General features: G+C 52.8%; 2 protein-coding genes across 6 annotated transcripts; one reads left to right on the forward strand and one right to left on the reverse strand.

Moving 5' to 3' along the window:
* Positions 1-285: 285 nt before the first annotated feature.
* Positions 286-25,241, forward strand: TEF (TEF transcription factor, PAR bZIP family member). Of its 5 annotated transcripts, none has more exons than XM_089921372.1 (5): positions 10,114-10,202; positions 10,666-13,375; positions 13,465-13,782; positions 18,360-18,580; positions 19,727-25,241. In XM_089921372.1, the coding sequence occupies exons 2-5, from the start codon at positions 13,354-13,356 to the stop codon at positions 19,940-19,942; spliced, it is 777 nt and encodes a 258-aa protein (XP_089777498.1). In that variant the 5' UTR covers positions 10,114-10,202; positions 10,666-13,353; the 3' UTR covers positions 19,943-25,241. The 5 variants fall into 5 exon arrangements, with proteins under 5 accessions (XP_022452337.1, XP_022452336.1, XP_089777498.1 ...); XM_089921373.1 differs by lacking the exon at positions 10,114-10,202 and having other exon boundaries at positions 10,374-10,804; positions 12,297-13,375; XM_022596631.3 differs by lacking the exon at positions 10,114-10,202 and having other exon boundaries at positions 10,374-10,804; positions 13,155-13,375.
* Positions 1,490-6,584, reverse strand: LOC149748079 (uncharacterized). The gene is given in 6 exon segments (XM_089920065.1): positions 1,490-1,906; positions 3,642-3,795; positions 4,921-4,982; positions 4,984-5,028; positions 5,494-5,668; positions 6,484-6,584. Coding segments are annotated over 6 exon segments (816 nt in total). The 3' UTR covers positions 1,490-1,627.

Genomic DNA, 25,241 nt, shown 5'->3' on the forward strand with positions numbered 1-25,241 from the left:
CTCACCTGGCAGGCCTGGTCCTGGCTCCCAGCCTGGGGGAGAACTTCCCTTTGCAAAGTTAGATAACACCGGGCTCTCTGTCAGAGGATTGGTGCTGTGTCTCCACGTGCTGAGGCTGGCGCAGGGCCAGGTCCGCCCTGCCAGGCAGCAGGAAGGGAAGGCCTGGCTGCAGCCGGAGCTGGCAGGTGGCCGAGCCGGGGGTGGACGGGCGGGCCGGGGCCCGTGCTGCCCATTGGCTGCCTCGGGCTCCCGCCCCGCCTGCCTCCAGAGCCTGTGGCTGCCCGGCCAGCTCCTGCCTCTCCAGCTGCTTCTAAACTCCCCCAGCAAGCACCCCCTGCCGGGCCATGTCGAGCTGCGACAGGATTGGAGTGGCCCCTGCCATGGACATGCCTGAGGTCCTCAAGTCCCTGCTGGAGCACTCTCTGCCTTGGCCAGAGAAGAGGACAGGTAGGAGAGGACGTGGTCTGTGATGGCTGGCTGCCCAGGTGCCCAAGGGGTGGAGGCGGCCGTAGGCACATTGGCTGGATAGGCATCTCCAGGCAAGGGAGGGTTCCCAGCAGCGGTCTGCCCTTGGCCTCTTCCTGGGCGAAGAAGGGCTGGGGTGCAGAGAGGGACACGGTAGGGAGTGGCACCCCCAGGGCCTGCTAGCTTTGGGAAGCCGTGGCCAGCGTGTGGCCACTGACAGGTGCCGTGCTCACGCGGGACAAGGACAGGACCAGAGGGCCCTGCTGAAAGTACGCACTGGATGCTGACTGCTTATTAAGTTCCCTCCCTCTGCATGTTGGGGTGGCAGGGGGCTGGCAGAGACTGTAGATTCGGGCAGCCTCCTGTGTCTGGAGAAGAGGCTTTCCTTTGGGCGTCTGCTTCGGCTTCCGCTCGCTGGAGGGCTGAACCCGTGGATGGGCTGGAAGCTGTTATGTAACAGGACCACAGGCTGGAAGCCCTGGTTCCTAGGATACCACAGGCAAGCACGGGGCAAGGGAGCCGGCGGAGGAGGGCGTGGACCGAGGGGCAGAGCGGGCAGCCAGCACCAGGTGTCTCCCGCGTCCTGCCTGAGAGGCCCAGGGCCATGCGAACTTTGGGCGCCAGCCTGCTCAGGGGGCCCCCTCTTGCCAAATATTTCTCCAAATCGCTTCTGTTCGAAGATGTCAGGTCCTCATTGCTCAAACTGCACAGGTGCCTTTAAAGGAGCCCAGCTGCCCTCGGCTGCCAGAGTCTGACTTAGGAGTCCCGGGTGTCCCCTCAAGGGACCTTTCTCAGGCCTCTCCCTCACCTGCGTGCTGGCACCTGACACATCTCATCCCCAGGCAGCCCTGGCTGTCCCCACAGGACTTCCTTCCACGGAACCCTTAGGCCACTCCCAAACCGGAGGCCTAGGACACACACCACAGCCCCTGCCCTGACACACCTCGGGGAGCCAGGCTCAGGAAAGGAGGGCGGCAGGCTCCGTTCATGGAGACACAGCCCGAGGGAAGAAGGCGGCTCCTAGAGCTCGGGGCAGGGTTCCCCGTGGGCTCTCTCATCTAGCTCCAGGCCCCCCCTCAGGCCTCACCTGTGGGCAGTCTGTGCCCTCCTGGCACTCAGGACCCCAGCTGCTCACCAGGAGAAGCCCATCACCTCGAAACTCTCAACTCAGCCTGGCCGATGAACCACAGCTGACTTTTTCTTGCCATCTCTGAACACCCCGTGTGGGTAGGTGAGGCTGGAAGTCCTTCCAAAAGCTGGAGGAATAGGGCTCCCTTCTTGGTCTGGGCACCCAGGGACGGTAGGGTGGCCCAGGTGGCCCAGTGCAGGCACAGGGAGCAGCTGGGCTGCCGGCAGGTCTGCACGGTCAGCTCCCGGCTGAGCAGGGAAGGGGTCTGGGGGGCAACTCAGGGCGCTGCTCCTCGGACCTGAATAACAAGGTCTGTGAAGAGCTCCCAGCTGGTCCCCAGAGCCCCGCGACAGCTGCAAAGTCCCCACTGCGCACCGTGGACGGCAAAGTCAGGGCCCAGCACGGAGGGGACTCGCCCAGGGTCTCAGGGAGAGCTCTGCTGAGAACCGGCGACCTCACAGAGGACAGTTGGTTTGGTACAGCTGGGTTGGTCCACGGGGGATGGACCAGAGTCTCAGGCCACCTCCTATCACTTCGCTACGTGGTGTCTCACTGAGAGTCAGAAGCATGAGACCCGGACAGACTGACAGATGCCAATGGGTGGATGAAATAAGGGGACGAGGGTCGAAGAGTCAAGGGGATCAGTGAAACCCACAAAGACCTCGCTCTTATTACTGCCCCTAACCTGCCATTGCCACTTTCCAAAGCTCCCAGACTCTCCAAATCTTTCATAAAAATAAAAGTATCCAGCTGAAGGTACTATACCTTGGTGAAGAGAGTACACACACCATCACAACTAGGATTTCCAGTGGGCATGTAGCAAGCATAGTTGACCCTTGAACAACATGGGGGCCAGGGGCACAACCCCCCTCACAGCTGAAAATCTGCGTATAACTTTATAGTCACCCCGTGGGTACATGTTTCCACATCCTTGGATTCAACCAACCACAGATCACATAGTACTGTACGTCGTTAGTGAAAAAATCCACGTGTAAGTGGACCCACGCGGTTCAAACCCGTGTCGTTCAACGGTTTCTCCCCCGCGTGCATCCCTCACTCTGGCTTCGGACCCCCGGGAGGGGGGCAACAGAGGCGCTGGTTGCCCCTCAGGATTTCTCGCCCGGTGCTGTGGTGTGAGCGGCGCAGGTTTCTCTGGGGTGGGGGACGGAGACCTCTTTACAAAGTCCCCACTCTCCCCAGCCCGGTGACTGTGCTTCAGCTCACACGGGGGTCACGTGCAGAGCACACCTTGGGTCCAGCGGGAGGGGACGTCAGAGGGGAGCCGTGCGGAGGGTGAGAACGTGCCCTCACGAGACTCTACTCTCCCTGCAGCCTCTCCATTTTCTAAATCAAGGACGCTCCCTGAGCCCCGACCTTGGGGCCTCTCCCTTTTGCTGCCCTGGGCCTCCCACCCCAGCCTGTGTAGACTCCCCCCTTTTCTGGGTAAGCAGACTTCCTCCAACAGTGCTGACCAGGCTCGAGACTCCTCGGCTTCAGGCTGCAGCCACCACCCGGTGGCCCCTCACTCTGAGCCACCTGTTCAACCAACTTTCTTGTAGGCAGAGAAATCTACATCCAGCCAGAGAGTGGGTCTGTGTCCCGAGCTCTGACTCAGTTTCCCCTCTGCCTCTGGGCCCTGACCCCTAAGGACTGTTCTTCCTGTTTCCGCACCTGCCTTTTCTCCCAAGGATCCTCTTCCAAGAGGCCATTCTGTTCCAGGCTGCTTGCTCTCACACTTCCTTCTCCAGATTCTGGAAAGACCCTGCTTCTCTAAACCACACTGTTAGCTCTTTACACCCTATCCTCCCCTCATTCCTTGGCTGTGTTCAGAGGCCGCCCCTCATCTTTCTGCCAACTTTGGTCACTCGGGCCTCCTTTTCAGGGAACCATGTAGCGTGAAAGCATACCAGAGGTTGAATAAGGCCATCGCTTTCAGCTGAGCAGGCAGGTTCCCCGTGTCAGGAGCTCCTAACCAGAATCGCTGTGGGCCACCCAGCACGGTATCCTTGACATGCCTCTCTCCATCCCCAATCTGTGAGAAGAATACTTGCTTCACAGGTTTGTGGCCAGGATTAAGTGAGCTATCCCATGTGAGAGCGTTTGCAAACTGTGAAGTGCCACACTGTTTTCTCTGTGAAAGGCAAATGGCAGCTGGGCCTGGCATTATGCTCCTTCCACGGACATCACATTTGCAATCCGACCTTCACTCCCTCATTTCCACCCTCCTTTCCATGGATATTCTCCTTGAAAGAAGGGGACGTTGCAAGTTTGTGGGAGCATACTCAGGGCTGTCTCCTTGGAAACACGTGCTGAGGCTCCTGGGGGCATGGTGCCAACAGCCCCGCACCAAACAGGACAGGCCAGCTGAGCTGGCCAGAGAAAGGGCTGAATGATAACAGGCCAGATCTCAGTGGGACTCACTGGGGCAGAGGCAGGGGTCTGGGTAGCCTCCTCTTGGGGAATTGAGGTGAACAGGCAAGAGAGTGGACTCAGTGCAGCCTGGGCTGTCCTGGGCTTGGCATCAGTAAGGTCCATGTGGTCGCCTCCACTCCCAGTCTTGGGGAACCAGAGCAAACCCGAGAAATCATGAAGTTTGCTTCCAGGGAAGAAGTGCGGGAAGGGACCTTCTTTGTACTGGATGTGTTAGTTCTAACCCTCGTTACCACCTCCTAAATGGCAAGGAAACACGCTCAGAGGAACTGGCTACCCTCGGGGCCAGCATGCAGGCCTGCCTCTTCTTCACCCCAGCGTCAGGGACTCATCCTTCTTCTCTACCTGTCCCCCCCACCCCATCCCATCCCCATCACCAATCAGGGAAACGTGAGAAACTCATTCTCACCGAGTGCCAGAGACTGACAGCCGTGTCCAGCAGTCCAGATGGCTTTTCCATCTTAATGGGCCTGTCCCAAGGCTAGGTTGCTAAAGGAATGAATCCTGGTTCTAAAGGCCCCTGTTTCCCAGGCGTGTCCTGGGAACCGTGCTCAGTGCTTTTACGTCTCCATCCGTGAGATGGCTTTGCAAGGGAGTCGTGATGACCCACTGTACAGGTGGGGAGGCTAATGCTCAGCGATGGGAAGGCCACACAGCTGTCGAGGGGCTCCAACCCAGCTTGGCCAGCTTCCAGGCTCCTCCCTACCCACGGGATTCCCTGGGGTCTCTGGAACCAGGTCTCAGGGCAGTACCTCTCGAGTCATCCAAACATGCATCACGTTGAGTCCTCGCTACACTTGTGGCACAGGGACGAGTGAGACAAACACTGCCCCTGTTCGCCTGCTGTTTGCATTCCAGCGGGGAGACAGAGAGTCAGCAATCAGGGAGGTCAGGGCCAGCCTCTCTGAGGGAGTGACATTTGAGCCAAGGCCTGGAGGGTGACGAAGAGCCAGGTACATCAAGAACTTTCAGGATGAGGGAACAGCACCTGCAAAGGCCCTGTCCTGGGGCAAGAAAGATACATGTGTCTGAGGAATGAAAGGCCACTGTGGCTGCAGGAGGTGTTTTATATTAAGTGGGAAGGAAGGAAGGGGTGAGGTTGGAGAGACCCGCAAGGGGGAGAGCCTGCAGGGCCTTGAAGTTCATAAAGAAGAGTGAGGCTATCACCTCCCTGCCTGCAAGGTCCGCCCCACACACTTACACACACACGCACACACACACACTATTCTTGGGGAAGTGGTAGCTTAGGGGGAACAGGGTGTTTCGAGGACAACCCAACATGAAATTGTGGTAAGTGACAACCTCAGGTGAGCACTTGCTGTGCTCCACGTGCTAGTCTCAGCAGTGCGCCTGAATTGACTCCTTTACTTCTCAGGCTCAGAGGTTAAGTAACTTGCCCAAGGTCACACAGGAAGTAGTCAAAGCAGGAATCAGACCTAGATGTTCCAGCTCCAGAGCCCACACCCTACCACTGCACCAACACAGCCTCCACTGGAGGGCCCTTGGCTCTCAGGAAGTGGCTGTTGAGACGTGGCAGAGCCTGGAGGTGAGGGCTGCTCTCTGGAAATGGCTCTTGGGGCATTCCCTTCTACAGTCCAAACCTGGGCAGCGGACAAAATGCAAGCCGAACAGGAAACTGGTACTCTTGAGAGTATTGAAGAGATGGGCAAGAGTTAGCGAAGGGCCTCCACCTGCCACTTCTCCCCTAGGACCCACTGAGACCGAGGGTACAAACCACAGCCCAGAACCATGCAGCCACGAGGTATGTGGGCTCGAAAGGCGGCAGTTGTGGGCAAGGCCAGTGGCGGGAGACTTGCCATAAAAACGGTTCATGTTTGTTATTCCAGGTTTGATTGTGAATCAAACACAATGACTGTTATTTCATGTTAATAACGTTCCAGATGTATATGACTTGGCTCTGAAAGGTTTTGTTAACCCTCCTACCAGCACCCACAACAGAGCGAGCCGACAAATACTTACTGAGTTACTACCCTGAACAAAGCTCTGTGCTCTCCTGCATTTGGTATCGCAAAGCACCCAGATCACTGGGCTTTGTTAGAGCTCAATGGAAGCCTTCTCACCGTCCTGCTCTTACAGACACCAGGCTCATGTCACATTGTGCAGTAAGTCAGAAGACGGAGTCGTACTGTCCTGTTAGATGCTGACTATGTGGCCAAAGAGATCATTATGCGGTATCTGGTCAAAGGCTCCCATGCTGGAGTTTTAGTTCCTCTGAACTTCAAATTTAAATAATCCAAGTTGGTATAGCGGCTTAATGAAAGGCACCTGTTCTGCATATGCTCAACCGAATTAAATTTTTAACTTGGGTTGGTTAGCAAGTTTCTGGAACTCTAAAGAGTAGAATTTAAAGCCAGTCCAGCTCTGGAAAATGGATGTTTCACATCCTTTCTCTGCAGTAGCTTAGACTGAAGAACCCACTCACAGCCTTGTCCCCTCACCCAAAATAATCGTACTCCTCACCCGACACAACCTGAATGAAGGGGAAGGGTGGAGGCCCACGCACTCCACGCCATTCGCTGTTCAGGCTGCCACTTGACATTGCTTCCCACACGTAATCCTCATAACCACTCTATGAGGTAAGCAGAGCCATCTCCGTTTCCAAGAGAAAAGTAACTGAGACTTAGGCAGCAGAAGTCCCTAGCTCAAGGACAAGTGGCTGGACAGTGCTGTGGAGAGACTCTACCCAGGTCTGCGTCCCAACCCCACAAAGTCACTGCTGCCCCAGGACCACATTTCCGTCAAGAAGTTGCTGCATTGAAACCCTATTACTATAAAATACTAAGGTATCACTCCATAGCTTTAAAGTCTTAACCATGTATAACATGTTCTTTTTATAGAGTTTCTTTCTTTGTTGGGCTCACAAACACTATGGAAATTAGCTAATTACTTCTCACAACATTTATTCCTCCACTAAGAGAAGGGGCAAGGCTGCGCTGTTATTCCCACTTTACTGATAGGAGAGAGAGGTAGAGACAGGATGCTGTGGCTCTTCTCGGATCAGCCGGAGAATGAAGACAAGAACATAATGGCTCCCGCCTCCAGGATGGTGCTGTTGAGTGCTGCCAGTTGGCAGTGTAGCTCACCTCCCAGCTTGCAAGTAAGCACGAGAGAGAACATGTTTATAATGTTGCTGCCGTGGTGTTTGTGACACACCATTTACCCTGCGGTTGTCCAGGGGAAAAAAAATCCCTCTTTGGGGAGTGTCGGTACATGAACAGAGGACCAAATCAAAACTAAGTTTTAAGGCCCTAAGCTGCTTACTGAGCTTCTCACCAGTGCCACTCGCCTGTTAAATCAGTTGCTCCAGGACGGGTGATAAGCAGAGTAGGCATTATCCCTTTTGGACAACTGCAGCTTTAAAAAAAAAATCTAAATCTTTACTCCCTCTTACTACATACCACCTTTGTCATAAAACGAATGTTATAACCTTCCACTGTTATGTTACTACAAATCCCCCTCTAATATCTTGAGAAATTTTTTCTCTTCAATAATGTCACATTAGCCATGAAAATATACATTTAACTCTAATCCAGCAAGCTGCTCTGCGGCCAAACTAGCCATTTTTTTTTTAAACTTCATACATTGTTTTAATCAATTTCCTCGGACCGTCCTTTGAATTTTGTTTCTAAAAACCTCTAGGTCAGGGCTTCCCTGGTGGCGCGGTGGTTGAGAGTCCGCCTTCCGATGCAGGGGACACGGGTTCGTGCTCCGGTCCGGGAAGATCCCACCTGCCGTGGAGCGGCTGGGCCCGTGAGCCATGGCCGCTGAGCCTGCGCGTCCGGAGCCTGTGCTCCGCAACGGGAGAGGCCACAACAGTGAGAGGCCCGTGTACCGCAAAAACAAAACAAAACAAACAAAAACACAAAACCTCTAGGTCAGTTTATCCTAAAGATATATTAGTTTAGCCACATACAGAATACCACTAACAACAACCCTGCAACACAACAAATGTTCTGTACACAATTTAGCACTTTCACTAAACAGCGACATGGGCACCATACCTGCCTCTAGGATAACGGATACACCAAGCAGTGGATTTGTACCCATCAGTGGTAGTAAAGCTATGAAAACTACTGTTTGTGGCAGGGTTGCAATTGTACATTTTATACAAACTGGCTTAGGAAGCCTCACAAGGTCAATCCTGCCCTATCGCCGTCTGACATATAAGGAAAGGTGGCCTGGAGAGATGAAGCAGTTGGCTGCAGGTATCAGAGTCAGAAAGCGACTGAAGTCTAGTTAGTGTGGCCATAAGAACTTGAATTTTGGAGTCAAGCTCCATCCTCTGGCCTCGACCACCACCCAGATTTTCTTCAAACCTCTTGATTTCCAGGCTTGCTCAGGGGCCCAGCCTCTTCCTCCTCCTCAACTCCCAGTTCTGATTGCATCAGCCTGACAACTTTCATCTAGCTGGGTGTTGCGGTCATGCACCTACCCTATGAACCAGGGACCAGGCCCTGCCATTCCCCAGCCTCGTTCGTGGAAGGCGGGAGTCACTGGCCGATACAGGACAAATAAGCCGAAGTCCCTGCCCTCTCAGGGAGGGAGAGTCTAGTTTTGTTTGGGTTCAAGGCAGGGTATGATCTGTGCTGTAAAGAGGTACAAAGTTCTGGGTGCCACTTAGGAGCAGCTTCCTATAAGGCCTCCACACTTGTGTACCCCCTCACGTTTTGTATTTTTAGGCGTTTCCTGAGGAACTCCCAGGGAGTATTTGTAAATATTTTGAGAAGAGGTAGTTGTCCCACAAAATGTGTAACCGGTACCCTGTGTAAAAGAATTTTATTTTTTTCCCTAGGAAAAAGAAGGGAAGGTCCTAGAGAGGAACAGAATTTCAGAGCTGTTTAGGGCTTTAGAGATTATCCAGCCCAACCCCTAAATTTTATGGACGAAGAAACAGGCTCACGTGAAGCAACTGGACTTTCCCAAGGTCACAAACTAGTAAGTGCGAGGACGGAAGCGTGTACTCTGGCTCTGGCTCAGGGCCGGTCTCTCTCTCTCCACCCGCGGCCTCAAGAATGCTCCCTCCACGCTAGTGTTTATCTGGCCGCCACGCCCGCACCAGAAACCCGGGATCAGTGAGGAACCTGACACCCCCTTCAGCGGCGGCCAAGCCTGCTCCGGCCGTCCCTACGGGAACATGTCGCCGTCCCCGGCCCTGCCCTCAGCCAACCTCTAGGTCGCGGAGGAGGCAGGGTGAGGACTGGCCTCTGCGTCCCTGTCCCAGGACCCTGGGCAGAGTCCCCGGAATAGAAACGCCCGCTGCGCCCCGCGCCGCCCCGCCCCGCCGCAGCCCCGCACGTGCTGCGCCTCGTGCACCGCCCCGGGCCCCGCCCCCGCCCTCCATTGGCTGTTCCGCGCCTTCCTTCTTCCCCCTCCCCACGCGACTGGACTCGGCTGCATCTCCACGTGACCCGCGCGGGGGGGGCTCTCTGATAGGCTCCCCCCGCTGGCATGGCTGCTCCCAGCCCCGCCTCCCTTCAGCGCGTCCAGAAGGTGGTGAGATTGGGATGCGAGGGAAGGGAGAGCGGTTACAGTGTTCCGAAAGAAGGGCAGGGGTTACGAAGAAGGAGGCGAAGGTGAAACCGCTGGTAGAAGGGAAGGGGCTGTCGCCGAAAAGGGCCTATGACCAAGACTCCAGCAGGCACCAATCAGGTGACAGAGAGGCGGACGGGGCGGGGCCTTCGGCCCTGCTCCTCACCTGGCCCCACACGTGTCTCGTTTACCCGGGCGGCCTAACCAATTACGGCCCGGAAGGCTGAGCCTGCCCCTCTCGCGGGGCGGGCCAATCTAAGGCTGCCATCCGGGGAAGTTGGCCTGGCCTTATGAATAATTCATATGACAGAGCCTGTCCGCAGGCGGGGTAGGGATGGAGGGAGGCGGGGGTGCCGCTCGGCGCCTGCGCAATAGCTGCCCGTGTCGGCAGCTGCGGCGGGTCGCACGGCTCCGTCCCATCTCGGGGGGCGGGCGGGGGAGGCGAGGCGCGCGAGCAGAGCGCGGGGCACGATGTCCGACGCGGGCGGCGGAAAGAAGCCGCCTGTAGAGCCGCAGGCGGGGCCGGGCCCGGGGCCGGGGCGCGCAGCCGGGGAAAGGGGCCTGCCGGGCTCCTTCCCTCTGGTCCTGAAGAAGCTGATGGAGAACCCCCCGCGCGAGGCGCGCCTAGGTGAGGGGAGGGGGTCCGCGCGCGCCTGGGGGCGGGGTTTCTGCAGGGGCGGGGCCTTGTGAGGGCGGGGCCTCGGAGGTCGGAGGTCGGGGTGAAGTGGTCCAGCGGAGGGGGATGGGGCCAGGGATGATGAGGGGCCCGGAGGGCGAGGCAAAGGGGGTGGGAAGAGAATGTCGGGGACGAGTTGAGAGAGGTTGGGTCAGATGGAGGTTGGCGGGGAAGGGTCAGGAGGGAGATGGTAGAGTGGGGGTCGCAGTGAGGAGGTTCATTGGGGCGGCCGGGAGCGCGCGCGACGTGTAAGGTTTACTGAGGAGGCTGATGGGGGTCGCAGCAGCCCCTTAAACGAGGCTCCAGGGCGCCTTCTCTGGGGACGCCTGCATCAGAATCACTTGGGGGTGCTTGTTTAAAATGCCGATTTCTGGGCCCCACCCTTTACCCACCGACTCTGCGGCTCCTGGGACAGGAATCTGCATTTTAAGGAGAGCCCCACCCCACCTCCGTGATTCCAAAGTCCACTAAAGTTTGAGATGCCCTGATAGCGAATTGTCTTCGTATATGGCCGTCCCCCCTCCTGAGAGGAGGACCTGTCTTCATCCCTGCGTGTGAGTATCCCCAGGTACTAGGTACTCACTGGAGATTTTCTGGAAATGAGTTTCAGGGCTGCTGCTGAGGTGGGGGAGGGGTGTCAGGAGAAGGAATGGGAGGCGACTTCTGAGGGGGAGGTTGGGATGAGACAGGTAGAGGGATGAGGGTTAGGACGAGGCCACTGAGGCCCTTCACCTGGTTGTTTGGGGCTGACCCTAGTCTTTGGGGCCACAGTGGCAGGGCTGGGCTTTGTCTTGTTTCCTAGGCCACAAGGGTCCCTGGGGCTTATATGGAAAGCAGGTTTGGCCTTGTTTTTTGGCCTGGGCACATGAGGTTCAGGGAGCAGCAGGAGTGCCACCTACAGTGGAGTTTTAGGTGCACTGAGGGAGGATTTCAATCTGAGAGATTTTAATTTCGTAGAACCACTGGTGTAGTTCAGGGATTTGGGAAGGAATGGGCCTTTTGTGAATTACCTGTCTGGGGGGATTAATTTTATTTTTTAAAATGCCATTTATCTTCCTTTCCTGGGTGTGTTCTCAGGCTCCCATCCCTATGGGGTGGTTACCAATAGCTGCCACAACATCAGGTGAGGCCAGGCTCTCTTCTCCTGCTTCAGGACCTCATATGCACAGACCCTTTTGTTTGTTTTTAAGGCAATGCTTTGTTCCAAATCTGGGGCTGAGTTAAGCTGCCTCAGGACAGGTGTCCACATCTGTCAGGTTCTGTCAGATTACCAAATAATAACCATCCATCACAATAGTTCTACCTTACCTTTGCAGAATGCTCACAGAGCACTTCAGCATAATCTCTATTTAGTCTTCCACAGCCATCCAGTAGGGGATTACCCCACTTCTCAGATGGAGAAAGCTGACACTCAGAGAGGTGAGGATGTTTCCTCAAGGTCACGGAACTAGCCCTTACATGCTCTTTACTGTATCACTGGCAACCACTGATGATGTCAATCCCTCTGACCTGAGTGAGGGGCCTAGTCCTTTATCATCTCTTACAATTAAAACTCCATCTTATAAAAACACTGATTAAAAATATGCTTAATTGCTTAGGCCAGACAAAACCTGGAACTCAGTGTTACTCGTCCTTTTAGTAGGGCTGTTTTTCTGTCTCCTCCCTTCTCCTGCCTCCTTTGATCCCCATGACCCCGCCCAACATGGATCTCAGTCATTTCTGAACAGAATGTAGAGTCAGTATCCCAAGGAAGGAGACCAGGGAGGCCATCTGGCCCACCCAGCCCACCAAAGCTTGGCTCTCTTACTTCCCATTTGGTTTTAAACGAAAGCCTGGTACAGAAGGCAGTTGCAAGAATTCGAGTTAATTTGTATTAGAAGCCGTGACCAAATTCTGTTTGTCAAAACCTCCACCTTCTTAACTCGCTGGGTGTGTCCATTTTTATTGGACCAACAGGCTGCTTTTTGGCTGTCTGTGGTCTAGGAGTCCGTGCATGACTGGTTCATTTCCAGCATAATCATATTTGATTTCTCTTTTTCATTTCAGAATCCAGAATTCAAAGTTGTCTCCCTCAATTTGAAAACCTATTATGAACTTGTCATGATTTTATCTCCCACTTCTCTGATTAGCCTCCCTGTCACTTTGATTTCCTTCCAACCTTGTCACATTTTTCTTTTGTCTTTTTTTCTTAATTTACCCTTTCTTGGATATCCAATCCACGTGTATAACTTTTGGGCTGAAACAATTAGGTGGGATCGCGTCCCCACTGATTGATCAGTTTTGCTTTGAATGGGAGCAGGCTTTCTTCTACAGCTCCACCCCTCTCTTCCCTCCCAGAAAACCTGCCTTAAGTCTTCTCTGCTTATTCAGGGATAGAAGTCTCTTGAAATGGTTGCTCTGAAAAAGGTCCTGAAAAGACAGCTCCAGGCCCTCTCTTTTTGAGAAACCTGAAGGGAGTCTGTTTACAAACCCAGCCTTCTTCATTCATTATACACATCTTCCTATGGCTCACTGTCTGCCTGCTCCTGTATTGGTCCCCGAGATCTAGAAATGAATCAGACACAATCCCTGCCCTGAACAAGCTCACGGTAATAATGAATGCCTGCTATGTGCCAGGAGCTCTACAAGACACTTTCAGATGTTACCTCTGATCTTCACCAAAGAGGCAGCTTTTTCCTTATATACAGTGGAGGACACTGAGGCTGGGAGAGGTTGAGTAACATGGCTAAAGTCACACATCACTGCAGTGGGTGGCAGAGCTGGGATTCAAGCCCCGGGCTGGGTTGCTGTGGAGAAGCGCAGCTGGAGGGGACAGGACAGGAGAACACAAAAGTTCTTGGCCTGAGGAATCAGCCCTTTCCTAAGATACCAGGAAGGGTCAGAAACTCCATTTCCTCCCTGTAGCCTCTCTCTGGCAGATGGTAATCCCACAGCCCATTCTGAATTAACCCTGGGGATACATCAGGCCTCAGAGCTTATGGAGAGCATCCTAGGAAACCCAGGCACGGATGAGGGTCTGCTGCCACCTCTAAAGGAGACCATTGCTCCTGGTTCAAGCACCAGGTTATAACTGGAGAATAGAATGGGCTCTTGACATTCATGGATGGATCAGGACTCCGAGAGAGGTGGGTCCACCCTGTGAGGCTCACTGCTCGCCTCCTGGGATTGAGTTACCCTCTTGAGTGATGTCTCATCACAGATTTTGTGTCTGCAGATAAGGAAAAGGGGAAGGAAAAGCTGGAGGAAGACGAGGCTGCAGCAGCCAGCACCATGGCCGTCTCTGCCTCCCTCATGCCACCCATCTGGGACAAGACCATCCCATATGATGGCGAGTCTTTCCACCTGGAGTACATGGACCTGGATGAGTTCCTGCTGGAGAATGGCATCCCTGCCAGCCCCACCCACCTGGCCCAGAACCTGCTGCTGCCTGTGGCTGAGCTAGAAGGGAAGGAGTCGGCCAGCTCCTCCACGGCGTCCCCACCATCCTCCTCCACCGCTGTCTTTCAGCCCTCGGAAACCGTGTCTAGCACAGGTTGGTGATGGGCCTTCGGGCAGGGCCACCTGCCGCATCCAAGGAAATCTGCTTCCCGCTGAGGGCTGCTTGTGTCCACGCACCTAGTGAGCCCCTCCTCTCAGGGGAGGTCCCAGTGGGCCTACAGGGAGCAGAAACCCTGTGCTCCTCACCCTTCAGGACAGCCCCCCAAGGCTGGACATGAAAACAGCAGTCCCCTCGGCAGCAGCCGGAGCCTTTCTGTTGGTGTTTGCCGCAGCTGGTTAGCCCGGTGGAGCGAGCCCTCCCAGCCGGAGGCTTCACAGGATAGAAGTCCCTTCTGCGTCCTCGGTGCTGCTCTTTACCCCCACGCGCACCTCGCCACAGATGATTAGGAAGCTCAGGCGACACCAATAATAACAACAACGACAGCTAACACGTATAGTGTTTAGCACGTACTCTGTGCCAGGCATTAACATAATCCTCGCGAAAACCCCCTTGCGAGACTGATACTGTTATCCTCATTTTATAGGTGAGGAGACTGAGAAGTTAGGTAACTTGCTCAAGGTAACACAGCTGGTAGGAAGTGGAGGCAGCATTGAACCCAGGATGTTTGGCTGTTTAGCCAGGTTCTGCTCAGGCACTGGCATGAAGAAGGCATTTCTGCTGCCAGGACAGATATCGTCTTTGGGATTCCTCCCGCATCCTTGTGTCCTTTTTCTGTTTTACCTCTGGAGATCAGTTGGTTGGTTTTCATGCCCCTGGGTCACGAACCCACCAGAGGAGGCATGGCCCCTGTTTCAGGGGCTCTGCAAAGCTTTCTGCAGGCTCAGTTCGAGGCGTATAGGCAGATGTCTCCCAGGAAAGACCCCAGGAACTGGTGTGGAACCCAGGGAACCTGCACCCAAGGAATTGTCACGCTCATTTTTTTTTTCTTTTTCTTTTGGAAAAACGTTCAAATACAAAAGTAAAGGGCTGCTATAATGAACCTCCAGTAACCATCACTCAGCTTCTATAATAATTAACTTGTAATCTATCTTGTTTTCTATAACTTCTTCCATTCCCTTAACCTAGGTATTGTATCATTTCATCGATAGATATTTCAATATATATATAAACTATAAGGGCTCTTTTAAAAAACAGAACAAAAATACCAATTTAACATCTGAAATTGACAATACATCCATCAGCATTCAAATTTCCAAAAAGTTGTCTCATAAGTGTTATTGCTTTACAGTTCCTTTGAATCAGGAGCCAAACAAGACCCACATGTTTCAGTTAGTTATGTTTCTTAAATCTCTTGTAATCTATGGGGTCCCCTCTCCTTTTTATTTCTTTGCAATTTATTTGTTGAAGAAGCTGAATTGTTTGTCCTGTAAAGTATTGCACATGCTAGATTTTTCTGACTATATCTCTGTACTGCCTTTTAACATGTTCCTCTGCCCCTCATTTCTTTCCTGTAAACTGTTCAGCTTGAGAGGCTTCAGCTGATTCCAGCCAAATTTTTGTTTGAAGGCAGCACTTTTTTTAAAAAAATTATTTATTTAATTTTATTTTTTTAATTTTTGGCTGCATTGGGTCTTTGTACGTGGGCTTTCTCTAGTTGCAGCGAGCAGGGGCTTCTCTTGTTCTCCTGTTGCGGAGCACGGGCTCTAGGTGCTCAGGCTTCAGTAGTTGAAGCACGTAGGTGCAGTAGTTGTGGCTTGCAGGCTCCCGAGCACAGGCTCAGTAGTTGTGGCATAAGGGCTTAGTTGCTTCGCGGTATGTGCGATCTTCCCAGACCAGGGATCAAACCCGTGTCCCCTGCATTGGCAGGTGGATTCTTAACCACTGCGCCACCAGGGAGGTCCCTGAAGGCAGCTCATTTTTGTGCTGGTCAGGTTGTCCTGCAAGGCCGGTTCCATGTGTGGGTAGGGGACAGAGCTGGAAATGAGCCCTCTTCTTACACCTTAGACCACCTAGGTGGCATTTGCCTTTGATTTTGTTTTTAAGTAAACCTTCTTAATGAAGTACGGCATCCAGAAATGCCAGTATCATAAGTGTACCACTCAGTTAATCTTCACAGAGTGAACCCGCCTGTGTAACTACCGCCCAGATCAGGATGGAGAACACTGTTGGGATCCCCAAAGTGCCTTGGGACCCCTCTCGGTCCTTACTCCCCAGAGGTAGTCTCTATCCTTATTTCCATCACCAAAGATTCATTTTGCTTATAGTCGAATGTTCTGTAAATGAAACTGTATATTATGTTCTCTTCTTTTTTTTCAACAATCATAAGTCAATTACATTTATACTCTCACATTTATAGCATCCTATAACTAGCCTTACAGTAACATATAAATCATGTGGGCATCAGTAACTAACAAAATAGATTTACAGAACATACTTATGGAAAATTCCTGTGACAGAGAGAAAAGCCACGATCCAGATGAAGTAAGAGTTGTACACGTGGTAGAAATGAAAGAGTTCATTTTTCAGTTCCTTCTGTAGAAAAGACATAAGTAGTACGTATTCTTTTGTGCCTAGCTTCTTTCCTCAGCTCCGTTTGTGAAAATCATCCATGTTGTTGCCTGCCTGTAGCAGAACTTTGTTCATTTTCATTGGTGAATGGTATTCCATTGTTGTATTGTATGACTACACCACAGTTTATCCACTCTTCAGCTGATGGGCACATGAGATGTTTCTAGTTTGGGATTGTGCATAACACTGCCTTGAACATTTGCGTGTGAGTCTTTGGTAAATACCTGTATGCATTTCTGTCGGGCATTTACCAAGGAATAGAGCAGCTGGGTCATCAGACGTTTACCCAATCAGCATTTGTAGATGTTGCCAAATAGTGTACAAAATGGCTGTAGCCATGTATACTTCCACCAGCAGGACAGGGGAGGTCTAGTTGCCAGCCTTGGGTCCCTTGACTGTTTGTTGTTTATTCCTATAGTTACCACATTGGTCCCTGGTCATTCACTCCTCTGACACTCATCCTTGTTTGTAATTAACCCCTTTGATAGGATACAGTTAGTTTATATGCATGATCCAGTTAAAACCTAAGTCTGATCATGTCACACCTCTGCTCAGAACCCTCCAATGACTTCTTTCAACTCAGGGTGAAAGTCAAAATCAGTGGCCCTATTGACACTTGGACCAGATAATTTTTTTGTTGGGGTTGGGGAGGGACTGTCCTGTGCACTGTGGGATGTTTAGCAGCATCCTTGGCTTCTACCCACCAGATGCCAGTAGAACATACCCCCCCCATCCTAACATGGTCACATATCCCCTGCAGAACAAAATCGTCCCCTATTGAGAACCACTGCTTTATAGGGATTAAAGGCCCCATGTTTTCTGTTCTGGGCCTTTCCGGTTACTCCTGCCTCTCATTCACCCACTGCAGCCACAATGATCTCCTTTGCTCTTCCTTGACTATCCCAGTGCTTGCCTGTGCACAGACCATGCACCTGGTGTTCACTCTCTGAAATGTTCTTCTCTCAAATATCCACATGGCATCTAACAGTTTTATATAGATACTTGTAATTTATCTTGTGTAATGTTGGCCTTCCCCACTAGAATAACATTCCATGAAGGCAAGGACTTTTACTTGTTTTGTTCACTGCTTTGTCTTTGGCATGACAGTTCCTGGCATATAGTAGGTGTTCAATAAGTATCTGTGGACTGAATAATTATTTTGTGTACTCCTATCAGTAGCATTGAACAAGTAGGCCAAAGGCGTAGATTTTTAAAATAAATTATCTCTAATAACACATAACCTTTGAACAGGTTTTTTTGTGTGTTTGTTTGTTTGTTTGTTTTGGCCGCTCCGCACAGCTTGTGGGATCTTAGTTCCCCATCCAGGGATCAAACCCACGCCCCATGCAGCAGAAGCGTGGAGTCCCAACCACTGGACCGCCAGGGGATTCTTCCTAACATATAACCTTTGAATTCTGAAAGTTCCTTAAATCCAATGTCCACTATAAAGCCACAGCCGGGTAGGGCGGTGAAGAACAAGGATTCAGAGTCAGCCAGACCCAGACTTAAATTTTAGTTCAGTCATTTACCATCCATGTGATCCTGGGAAAACCATGTCATTGCTTTGAGCCTTAGTTTCCTCATCTGTAAAATAAGGTTAACACCCATCTCCCTTTCAGAGTTGTTATAAGACTAAATGAGCACAGCCACTGATTTGTCTCAGGGGATTCAGAAATGGAAGCCATTTCGTTATTCAGTCTGTGTCCCTAACCCATCACAGTTCCTGGTGAGATTCAGCTGTTTCTCATTACTTGAGAACTTGAAACCACAGGAAGTTAAGGGGGTATGATGATTTAATGTTTTGCTTAACATTTCTGGGGGGAAAAAAACAATCGGAAAATTTTGTCTTTTTCGAGGGCCTCTGTTTCCTTTTGAGCATTTTGTTCCTAAAGGGAAGAATTCTTTCCATGTTTGTGTTGTTGAATTGAATCACATATGCCAATCTGGCTTCGGGGCTGGTGCTGTGGTAGTTTTTCTTCCCTCCAAGCGGCAATGGCTTGTGCAACCTTGAGATTCAAGCAGGTGTCTGGGTGTGTGACGTGAGTCTTGGCTGTCCAGTGAGTCTAGACTGTTTCAGGACCACCTGCCTCTGTGTCTTTCAGAATCCTCCCTGGAAAAGGAGAGGGAGACACCCAGTCCCATCGACCCCAACTGCGTGGAGGTGGATGTGAACTTCAATCCCGACCCTGCCGACCTGGTCCTCTCCAGTGTGCCGGGCGGGGAGCTGTTCAACCCTCGGAAGCACAAGTTTGCAGAGGAGGACCTGAAGCCCCAGCCCATGATCAAAAAGGCCAAGAAGGTCTTTGTCCCCGATGAGCAGAAGGTAACCTGGTGTATCCACTGTAGTGAAGGTACAGTGTTGGTTCAGAAGCCAAGGGGCTGTGCTGCTTCACATTCGATTTCATCTAGAGCACCCTCCCTCCTGTGGACACATTTAGAAAGGCATGAGTTCAGAGCTTAGAGCCACATCCTGCAGCAACTGAGAGAAAGAAAGGGAGTTGGGTGGCATTTGGCCCCAGCGTGACTCCCTGCAGCTTCTCTCTTTCCTTTCTGGCAGCCAGCTGTGCTGATGCTCTCACTTCCCTGGCTTCAACCCAGCCTTCGGGCAAGAGCTCACTAGGCCACAGAAACTGGGGTTGAACAAGCCCTCACTTTGAAGGACAGAGGATGGTTGTGTATTGCCATCCCAGGGATTAGCAAGCAGCCTTCAAGCTGGTGGTTTTGTAGGAACTGGGAGGGGGGAGAGGAGGATTCTGCAGTTTTTCCCTTCCCTCTGATGAAAAACTCGTAAGAAGGACTTTTCTTGTAAGCTTTGGAGTCAGGCAGACCTCAGGTTCCTCATCTGTAAAGTAGGAATAACCATACCTGCCTCTTGAGATGTTTCTGAGGCTTTAATAATAACAACAATAAATATGGTAAACCTTACTGTAGGCCAGGCACTGGTAGGCCAAGCACCTTGTACATATTAACTCATTTTATCCTCAAGCAACTCTAAGAGGTCATTACTGTAATTATCCCCTGTTGTAAAGATGAGGGGCGCGAGATATTGAGAGGTTAAGGAACTTGCACGGTTCCACTGCTAGAAAGTGGCGGAACCAAGATGTGAACTCAGGGGACTGGACTCAAGAGTGCCCACCCTTAGCCACAGCCGGAGTGCCTAAGTGAGGCAAGAGTATAGGCAGTGCTTTATGTTGGAGCAGCACAGAGCAGGCCACCAGTAGGTGGAGCACCCTTCCTTCCACCACAGATCCCACCAAAGGCTTGCATTCTCATCCCGCCTCCCTGGGAAAGGGCGGGGCCCCTCGGTGTCCCAGGGCACATGCAGCTCCTTCCACGGGGTCCCAGCTCTCATTCTGGCTGGACCACGTGGGTTATAAGAGGAATCGGGTGTGTGCAGTGCTGGCAGGAGGGGAAGGTTGGGTTCCCTCATGGGAAAGAGGAGAGACCCACAGAGGACCCTTCCTGACAGGACGAAAAGTACTGGACGAGACGCAAGAAGAACAATGTGGCGGCCAAGCGGTCTCGGGACGCCCGGCGCCTGAAGGAGAACCAGATCACCATCCGGGCGGCCTTCCTGGAGAAGGAGAACACAGCCCTGCGGACGGAGGTGGCGGAGCTGCGCAAGGAGGTGGGCAAGTGCAAGACCATCGTTTCCAAGTACGAGACCAAGTACGGGCCCTTGTAACCCGTGCCCCCACCCGGGCACGCTGCCTCACCTCAGACCTCTGCCTGGGACCCCTGAAACCCACCCCTGCGTGGAGACTTATGACTCGTCGTGGGCGCATGGCGGTGCACCTGCCCCAGGAGCCTTCATGTTCAAGCTTCATTATCACACGGCCAGCACGGCGACTTCCCTGGGGGCCAGCCTCCTCCCTGGCGGGATGCGAGAGAATCTATGAGGTGGTGACTCAGCCTTAGTCTCTGTTCTTGGCTGTCTCAGTTGGACCGGAAGGGGACCTCTGGAGCATGGGCTCTTCTTCTCCGGGGTACCCAGGCTTCCCTGATTCTCCCTGCTTCTCCAGCCTGGGCCGTCCTGGCCTGTCTCTGCAGAATGAGTCATGATGGCTGTCGCCCTTACATCTTCTCAGGTAGCAGGGCGCATTTCCAGGCAGGGAGGGTCTGTTGTCCTCCCCAGAAAGTCTTAGAGAAAAACATCTGTTCCCATCTTCCTCAAAGGTAAAAAGACATGCCAGCTCCTCTGTAGTGTCCACGTGGGTGCCAGGCCGCAGCGGCTGGGTGTCTGCACAGCCTGGGACAGGCTTTGCGTCTGGGCCTGCAACAGAAGTGCACCCAACCATTCCTGGCTCCCTCACCCCTTTTCTCTGTGGCTCCGAGGCCTGGAACGAGGAGGCCCTGGTGAGGGGTTCCCTCTGCGTTCCATCCGCCGTTGGTTGGGGAGAGACGCCCAGGGTGGTGGTCTCTGAGCCTTGGTCGCCGTGCATATCTCCTCTTCTGCAGGTCACTTGTGGAGGCCGCCTGAGTCAAATTTGTCCCACCAGACTGGGCCTCTGGGCCTGCTGTTTCTTTTCATCCAGTGACCAAGCTCAGATCTTGGATTTAAAAGAAAAAGTCTCCTCGTCTAGGAAGCTTAACTTCCTGGAGCTGGGATGCACCTTCTGCATGGTGTTCAGAAAACCGGCCTCCACAGCCCCTCACGCTGTAGGTGGGGAGCTGGGGCATGTTTCTCGAGAAGCTCCCGCTCTTTCTTGCTCTGCTTTCCCGTGTGGGCCAGGCCCGAGTCCACTGTCCCTGAAAAGCAGAAGAGGGCTTCCCAGTTCTGGCTTCAGGATCCACCCCGTGCGAGCGGCCTGGAGGGCGTCACCAGGCAGGACACCTGGTCACCTGGTCGCAGCACAACTCTTTTGGAACAGCAGGCTCTTGGGACATTTACATAGGCTAGAGTCCCCTCGATCTGGGTCCCAGGAGACAGCCACCCATGCAAGCCTGGCTGTGGTGTGGTGCGGAGGGGCCCACCTCCCCGCTGCTCCTTTCTCTTGTGTCCAGCTGGACTCGTCCTTTGGCTCTGCCCGAGAGATTAATTACGGAGATCCGTGGAAGCGTCTGCTCGCTGCGGTCAGCTGGGGCACCCAGAGATGGGTGTATTTATTTGCTCAGGGCAGGCAGCCTGTGGTAAGGAGGGGTCAGAGGTAATGGGCACACTTTGTCACATTCACCACTGGCTTTATTTAAAGTGGTGGCATGGAGTCCTGGGCCTTGACCCCTAAAGACTTTTCATAACAGATGTTAAGAGCAGGGGAAGCCATCCACTGGCCGTGGACCACACCCCAGGGGAACGCCACGGCCCTCCAGGGACCTGCACACCCGTCTCTCCAGGGGACTTGACAAGGGTCCCTGAGGCCAAGGGATGTCAGCACCCTCCCTGCAGGCCCCTGACTTTTACTTTGTGGTTCTATGAAAACCATGTTCACACTTTTCACTCTATTGTAACCACAACAGGGCAGTTGCATCCGGCATGTCAGTGTCCTGCCCTGGGCAGCTCGCCCGCCCAGGCACGCTCCCTCTGGTCTGGCCACCCACCAAGAGGGCACTTCTCATTTTTGTTATTGGTAGAAGAGCCACCAGCTTAAAAGCTCTTCATTTTCTTTGGCCAGAAGTGTATGGTTTGTGTTTTTTTTTCAGTTTTTTTCCCTAAGGGATGGACATTTAGTCTCCGGGTGGCGTCCACTTTCCGACCCCAGCGGGTGAGATGATGACCTGATGTCTCTTCTCTTTGTCCCACCTTCTGCCTGGCCAGTGCCCTCCCCTTTTACACCCCCCACCCCCGCCACCAGCCAGTGGGTGTCTGGTTCTCTCCTTACTTGGGAAGAGTGTGGTGCTGGCTTCTTTTAGAAGAGCCCCTTTGAGCCAGGAGCCTGGCAGGGACAGGAAGGAGATATCCGTGGAGGTTGACATTTTGGGGAAAAGGGTGCTCAGGTAAGCATGTCTTCTTCCCAGGCTTAAGGATCAAGCCCTTGCAGGAGGAGAGGGTGGTGCCTACTCAGTTTCCATTGTGGAGTTGGGAGTCTCCTTGACTCCCCGCCGGACCCTCTCTGTCTTGGGGCTGACAGCCAAAGACTGAGGCACCTATGCTCAGATCTTTGACATCCTCTAAAAAGCACTGGAGACTAGAGACGCCAATGTAAATGGCTTTCTATGGGCTTGCAGTGGGCTGGGAAGCGCCATCCCTACTTAAACACCCTGTCTTCAGCCTCATTGCAACCTCAGAACAGACAAATCATGAATGAATGAGCTAGAATCTTGCAAGAATATGCATATAATAAATGTATAGATAGAGAAATATATATATTCAGAGAGAGAGAGAGAGCTTTCACAATGGCCAGCAGCCTTGTGGAGGACCTGGGTAATTCTTACCCTTGGCCAAAGGAAAGGGTTTGCCTGCCTGGGTCCTGAGGTTGCGGAAGGCAGGTAGTAGTGAACCTTGACTCGGTAAGCATCACCCTGGTGAGGGGACCTGCTGTGGCCCTGGCAGGCAGCTCCTGCTTGAGGTGGGGTGGCAGGCATGGGGGCCGGCAGAAAAGGGCCCCTTCATGCTGTGTAGCTCTCCATCCAGGGCCCTGGGAGCAAAGGGCTGAAAACCCCTGTTTTTCATGGCAAAGCCCCACCCCAGAGCTCCTTTAACATCTGTTAATTAAGTGCAATAAATTTTTCTAGAAAATGGCAAAGATGACTTCCAGGTGGATATTGCTGTCTTACAGTGTTGGGGATGCCAGAACACCACTTGGTTTTATTTTTCTAAGTGCATGTGACGTGACAGAGTGTGTGGGGCTCTGCGTCCTCCCCTGGGAGCTGGCATTCCAGCAGGCCTCTCTCTCCTTTACCTTTGCTGGGGAAGGAGGCAAGGCGCAAACCCTTCTTCCCAGCCGGTGAGGGCAGAGGCAGAGCGTAGCCCACTGGCCTTATGTGCGTGTGTGCGTGCGAGTGTGCCGCTGCCGGTGGGCCGGAGTGATGTGGCGGGAGGGAAGCAGGGAATGTATCCTTTTCAAACGAAATTAAATATTTTGAGATGAGAGTTGTGGGGCTGTCTTTTCTCTCCTCCCCACTTCAAGGCCAAGTCACCTAACCACGCTGTGCCTCAGTTTCCTCGTCTGTCAGCTAGAAGTAATTTCTGCTCCCTAACCTCACAGTTTACTCAGGAAGGACAAGTATCAGGCCCCAAGCAGTTAGAACAAATAAAAGTGCTGCACAGCTGGTAGAAATACAGGGAACTGCTCATGAAAAGTGTCCGCAAACAGGGAACCCTCAGTGGCAACGTGGAAAAGGGGCTGGTGGTGGGATTCTAGAGCTTTTCCTTTTTTCCTTTTGCCAAATTTTGTCTACAGCCATGAGACCATCACAATTAAGACAAGGTTACAGGGCTTCCCTGGTGGCGCAGTGGTTAAGAATCCACCTGCCAATGCAGGGGACACGGGTTCGAGCCCTGGTCCGGGGAAATCCCACGTGCCGCGGAGCAGCTAAGCCTGTGCACAACTACTGAGCCTGCACTGTGGAGCCCGCGAGCCGCAACTGCTGAGCCCACATGCCACAACTACTGAAGCCCACGCGCCTAGAGCCCGTGCTTCACAACAAGAGAAGCCACTGCAGTGAGAAGCCCGTGCACCGCAATGAAGAATAGCCCCTGCTCGCCAAAACTAGAGAGAGCTTGCGCACAGCAACAAAGACCCCACGCAGCCAAAAATAAATAAATTTATATATATAAAAAAAAGACAAGTTTATGGACTTCCCCGGCAGTCCAGCGGTTAAGACTCCGTGCTCCCACTGCAGGGGATGTGGGTTCGAGCCCTGGGATCCCTGGTCAGGGAAGTTTGGACAAGGTTATACACTAGGGTGCAGCTATTTGCTCAGCACCAGAACTGTCTTGCTGATCCGCTCAGCATTGGCGTCCCCAAGACCCCTACTCAGGACGGGCCCAGGCTCCTGGGGTGGGCACGGAATAGGTGTCCCACCCTTGGCAGAGCCTGCTGCAAATTCCACCCCCTTCCCGCATCTCCACCCACTCTTCACGCTGCTTCCGCTCACTGTGTGTGTGCATGTGCGGAGCTGGTGCTGCCTGCTTCCTCAGTGAGGCCCAGAGCTGCCTGTGGACAACCGTGGCTGTTCTCTCGTGCTTCCCGTGCTGCGTGTTGTTAATGCTCAGGGTTCCTGTGGTCTGAGGGACCAGGAACTATTTTGTTTCTAAGGGGAAAAACATGCATTTGGAGTTTGGAGATGGGCTGGCAAGGTGGAGGGTTTTTTTGTTTTTTTTTGTTTTTGGCTGTGTTTGGTGTTCATTGCTACGTGTGGGCTTTCTCTAGTTGCAGATTCTTATTGCGGTGGCTTTTCTTGTTGTGGAGCACGGGCTCTAGGCACACGGGCTTCAGTAGTTGCAGCACACAGGCTCAGTAGTTGTGGCTCTAGAGTGCAGGCTCAGTAGTTGGGGCGCACGGGCTTAGTTGCTCCGCGGCATGTGGGATCTTCCCGGACCAGGGCTCAAACCCGTGTCCCCTGCATTGGCAGGCGGATTCTTAACCACTGCGCCACCAGGGAAGTCCCAAGGTGGACTTTTTTAAATGGCCATTTTACAGTAAACATTGAAGCTCAGAAAAGCAAAGTGATATGCCCCAAACCAAAGCAGCAGGGCTAGAATTCAAACCCAGGGTGGGTTTCAACTTTTCAAATTCAAATTCCTAGCCGGTTCTTGACCTTGGGCTCAGGGCAGTGTCACACACCCCATCTTTTCACCAACTGCACCCTTGGATCTTTCCATTCCTGACAGCTTACAGAGCCTTCCAGCTCAGCCTCCCCTCTATCCCTGCTCCCAGCGTCGTGGGTGCCTACCACATTCCTAGGCCTGGGTTGGGTGCTTTGAGGCACTATCTTATTTGAACTTCACGGAGGGATGTTGTTACCCCCTCGTACAGATGGGGAAACCAAAGGTTAGAGAAACTTCATTCAGCAAATATTTATTAAATGTCTATTTTGTGTCA

This window comes from Delphinapterus leucas, chromosome 11 (assembly GCF_059928025.1).
Source record: "Delphinapterus leucas isolate spDelLeu-1000000601 "Yukka" chromosome 11, BTC_Dleu_Yukka2, whole genome shotgun sequence".
Lineage (NCBI taxonomy): Eukaryota > Metazoa > Chordata > Mammalia > Artiodactyla > Monodontidae > Delphinapterus > Delphinapterus leucas.

Excerpts from the sequence above, each read along its gene's own strand:
- TEF (XM_022596628.2), top strand. The coding sequence starts at position 10,046 with ATGTCCGACGCGGGCGGCGGAAAGAAGCCGCCTGTAGAGCCGCAGGCG. Across the intron at positions 10,203-13,464 it reads CCCGCGCGAGGCGCGCCTAG|ATAAGGAAAAGGGGAAGGAA; the intron begins GTGAGGGGAGGG and ends TTGTGTCTGCAG. Across the intron at positions 18,581-19,726 it reads TTGTCCCCGATGAGCAGAAG|GACGAAAAGTACTGGACGAG; the intron begins GTAACCTGGTGT and ends CCTTCCTGACAG.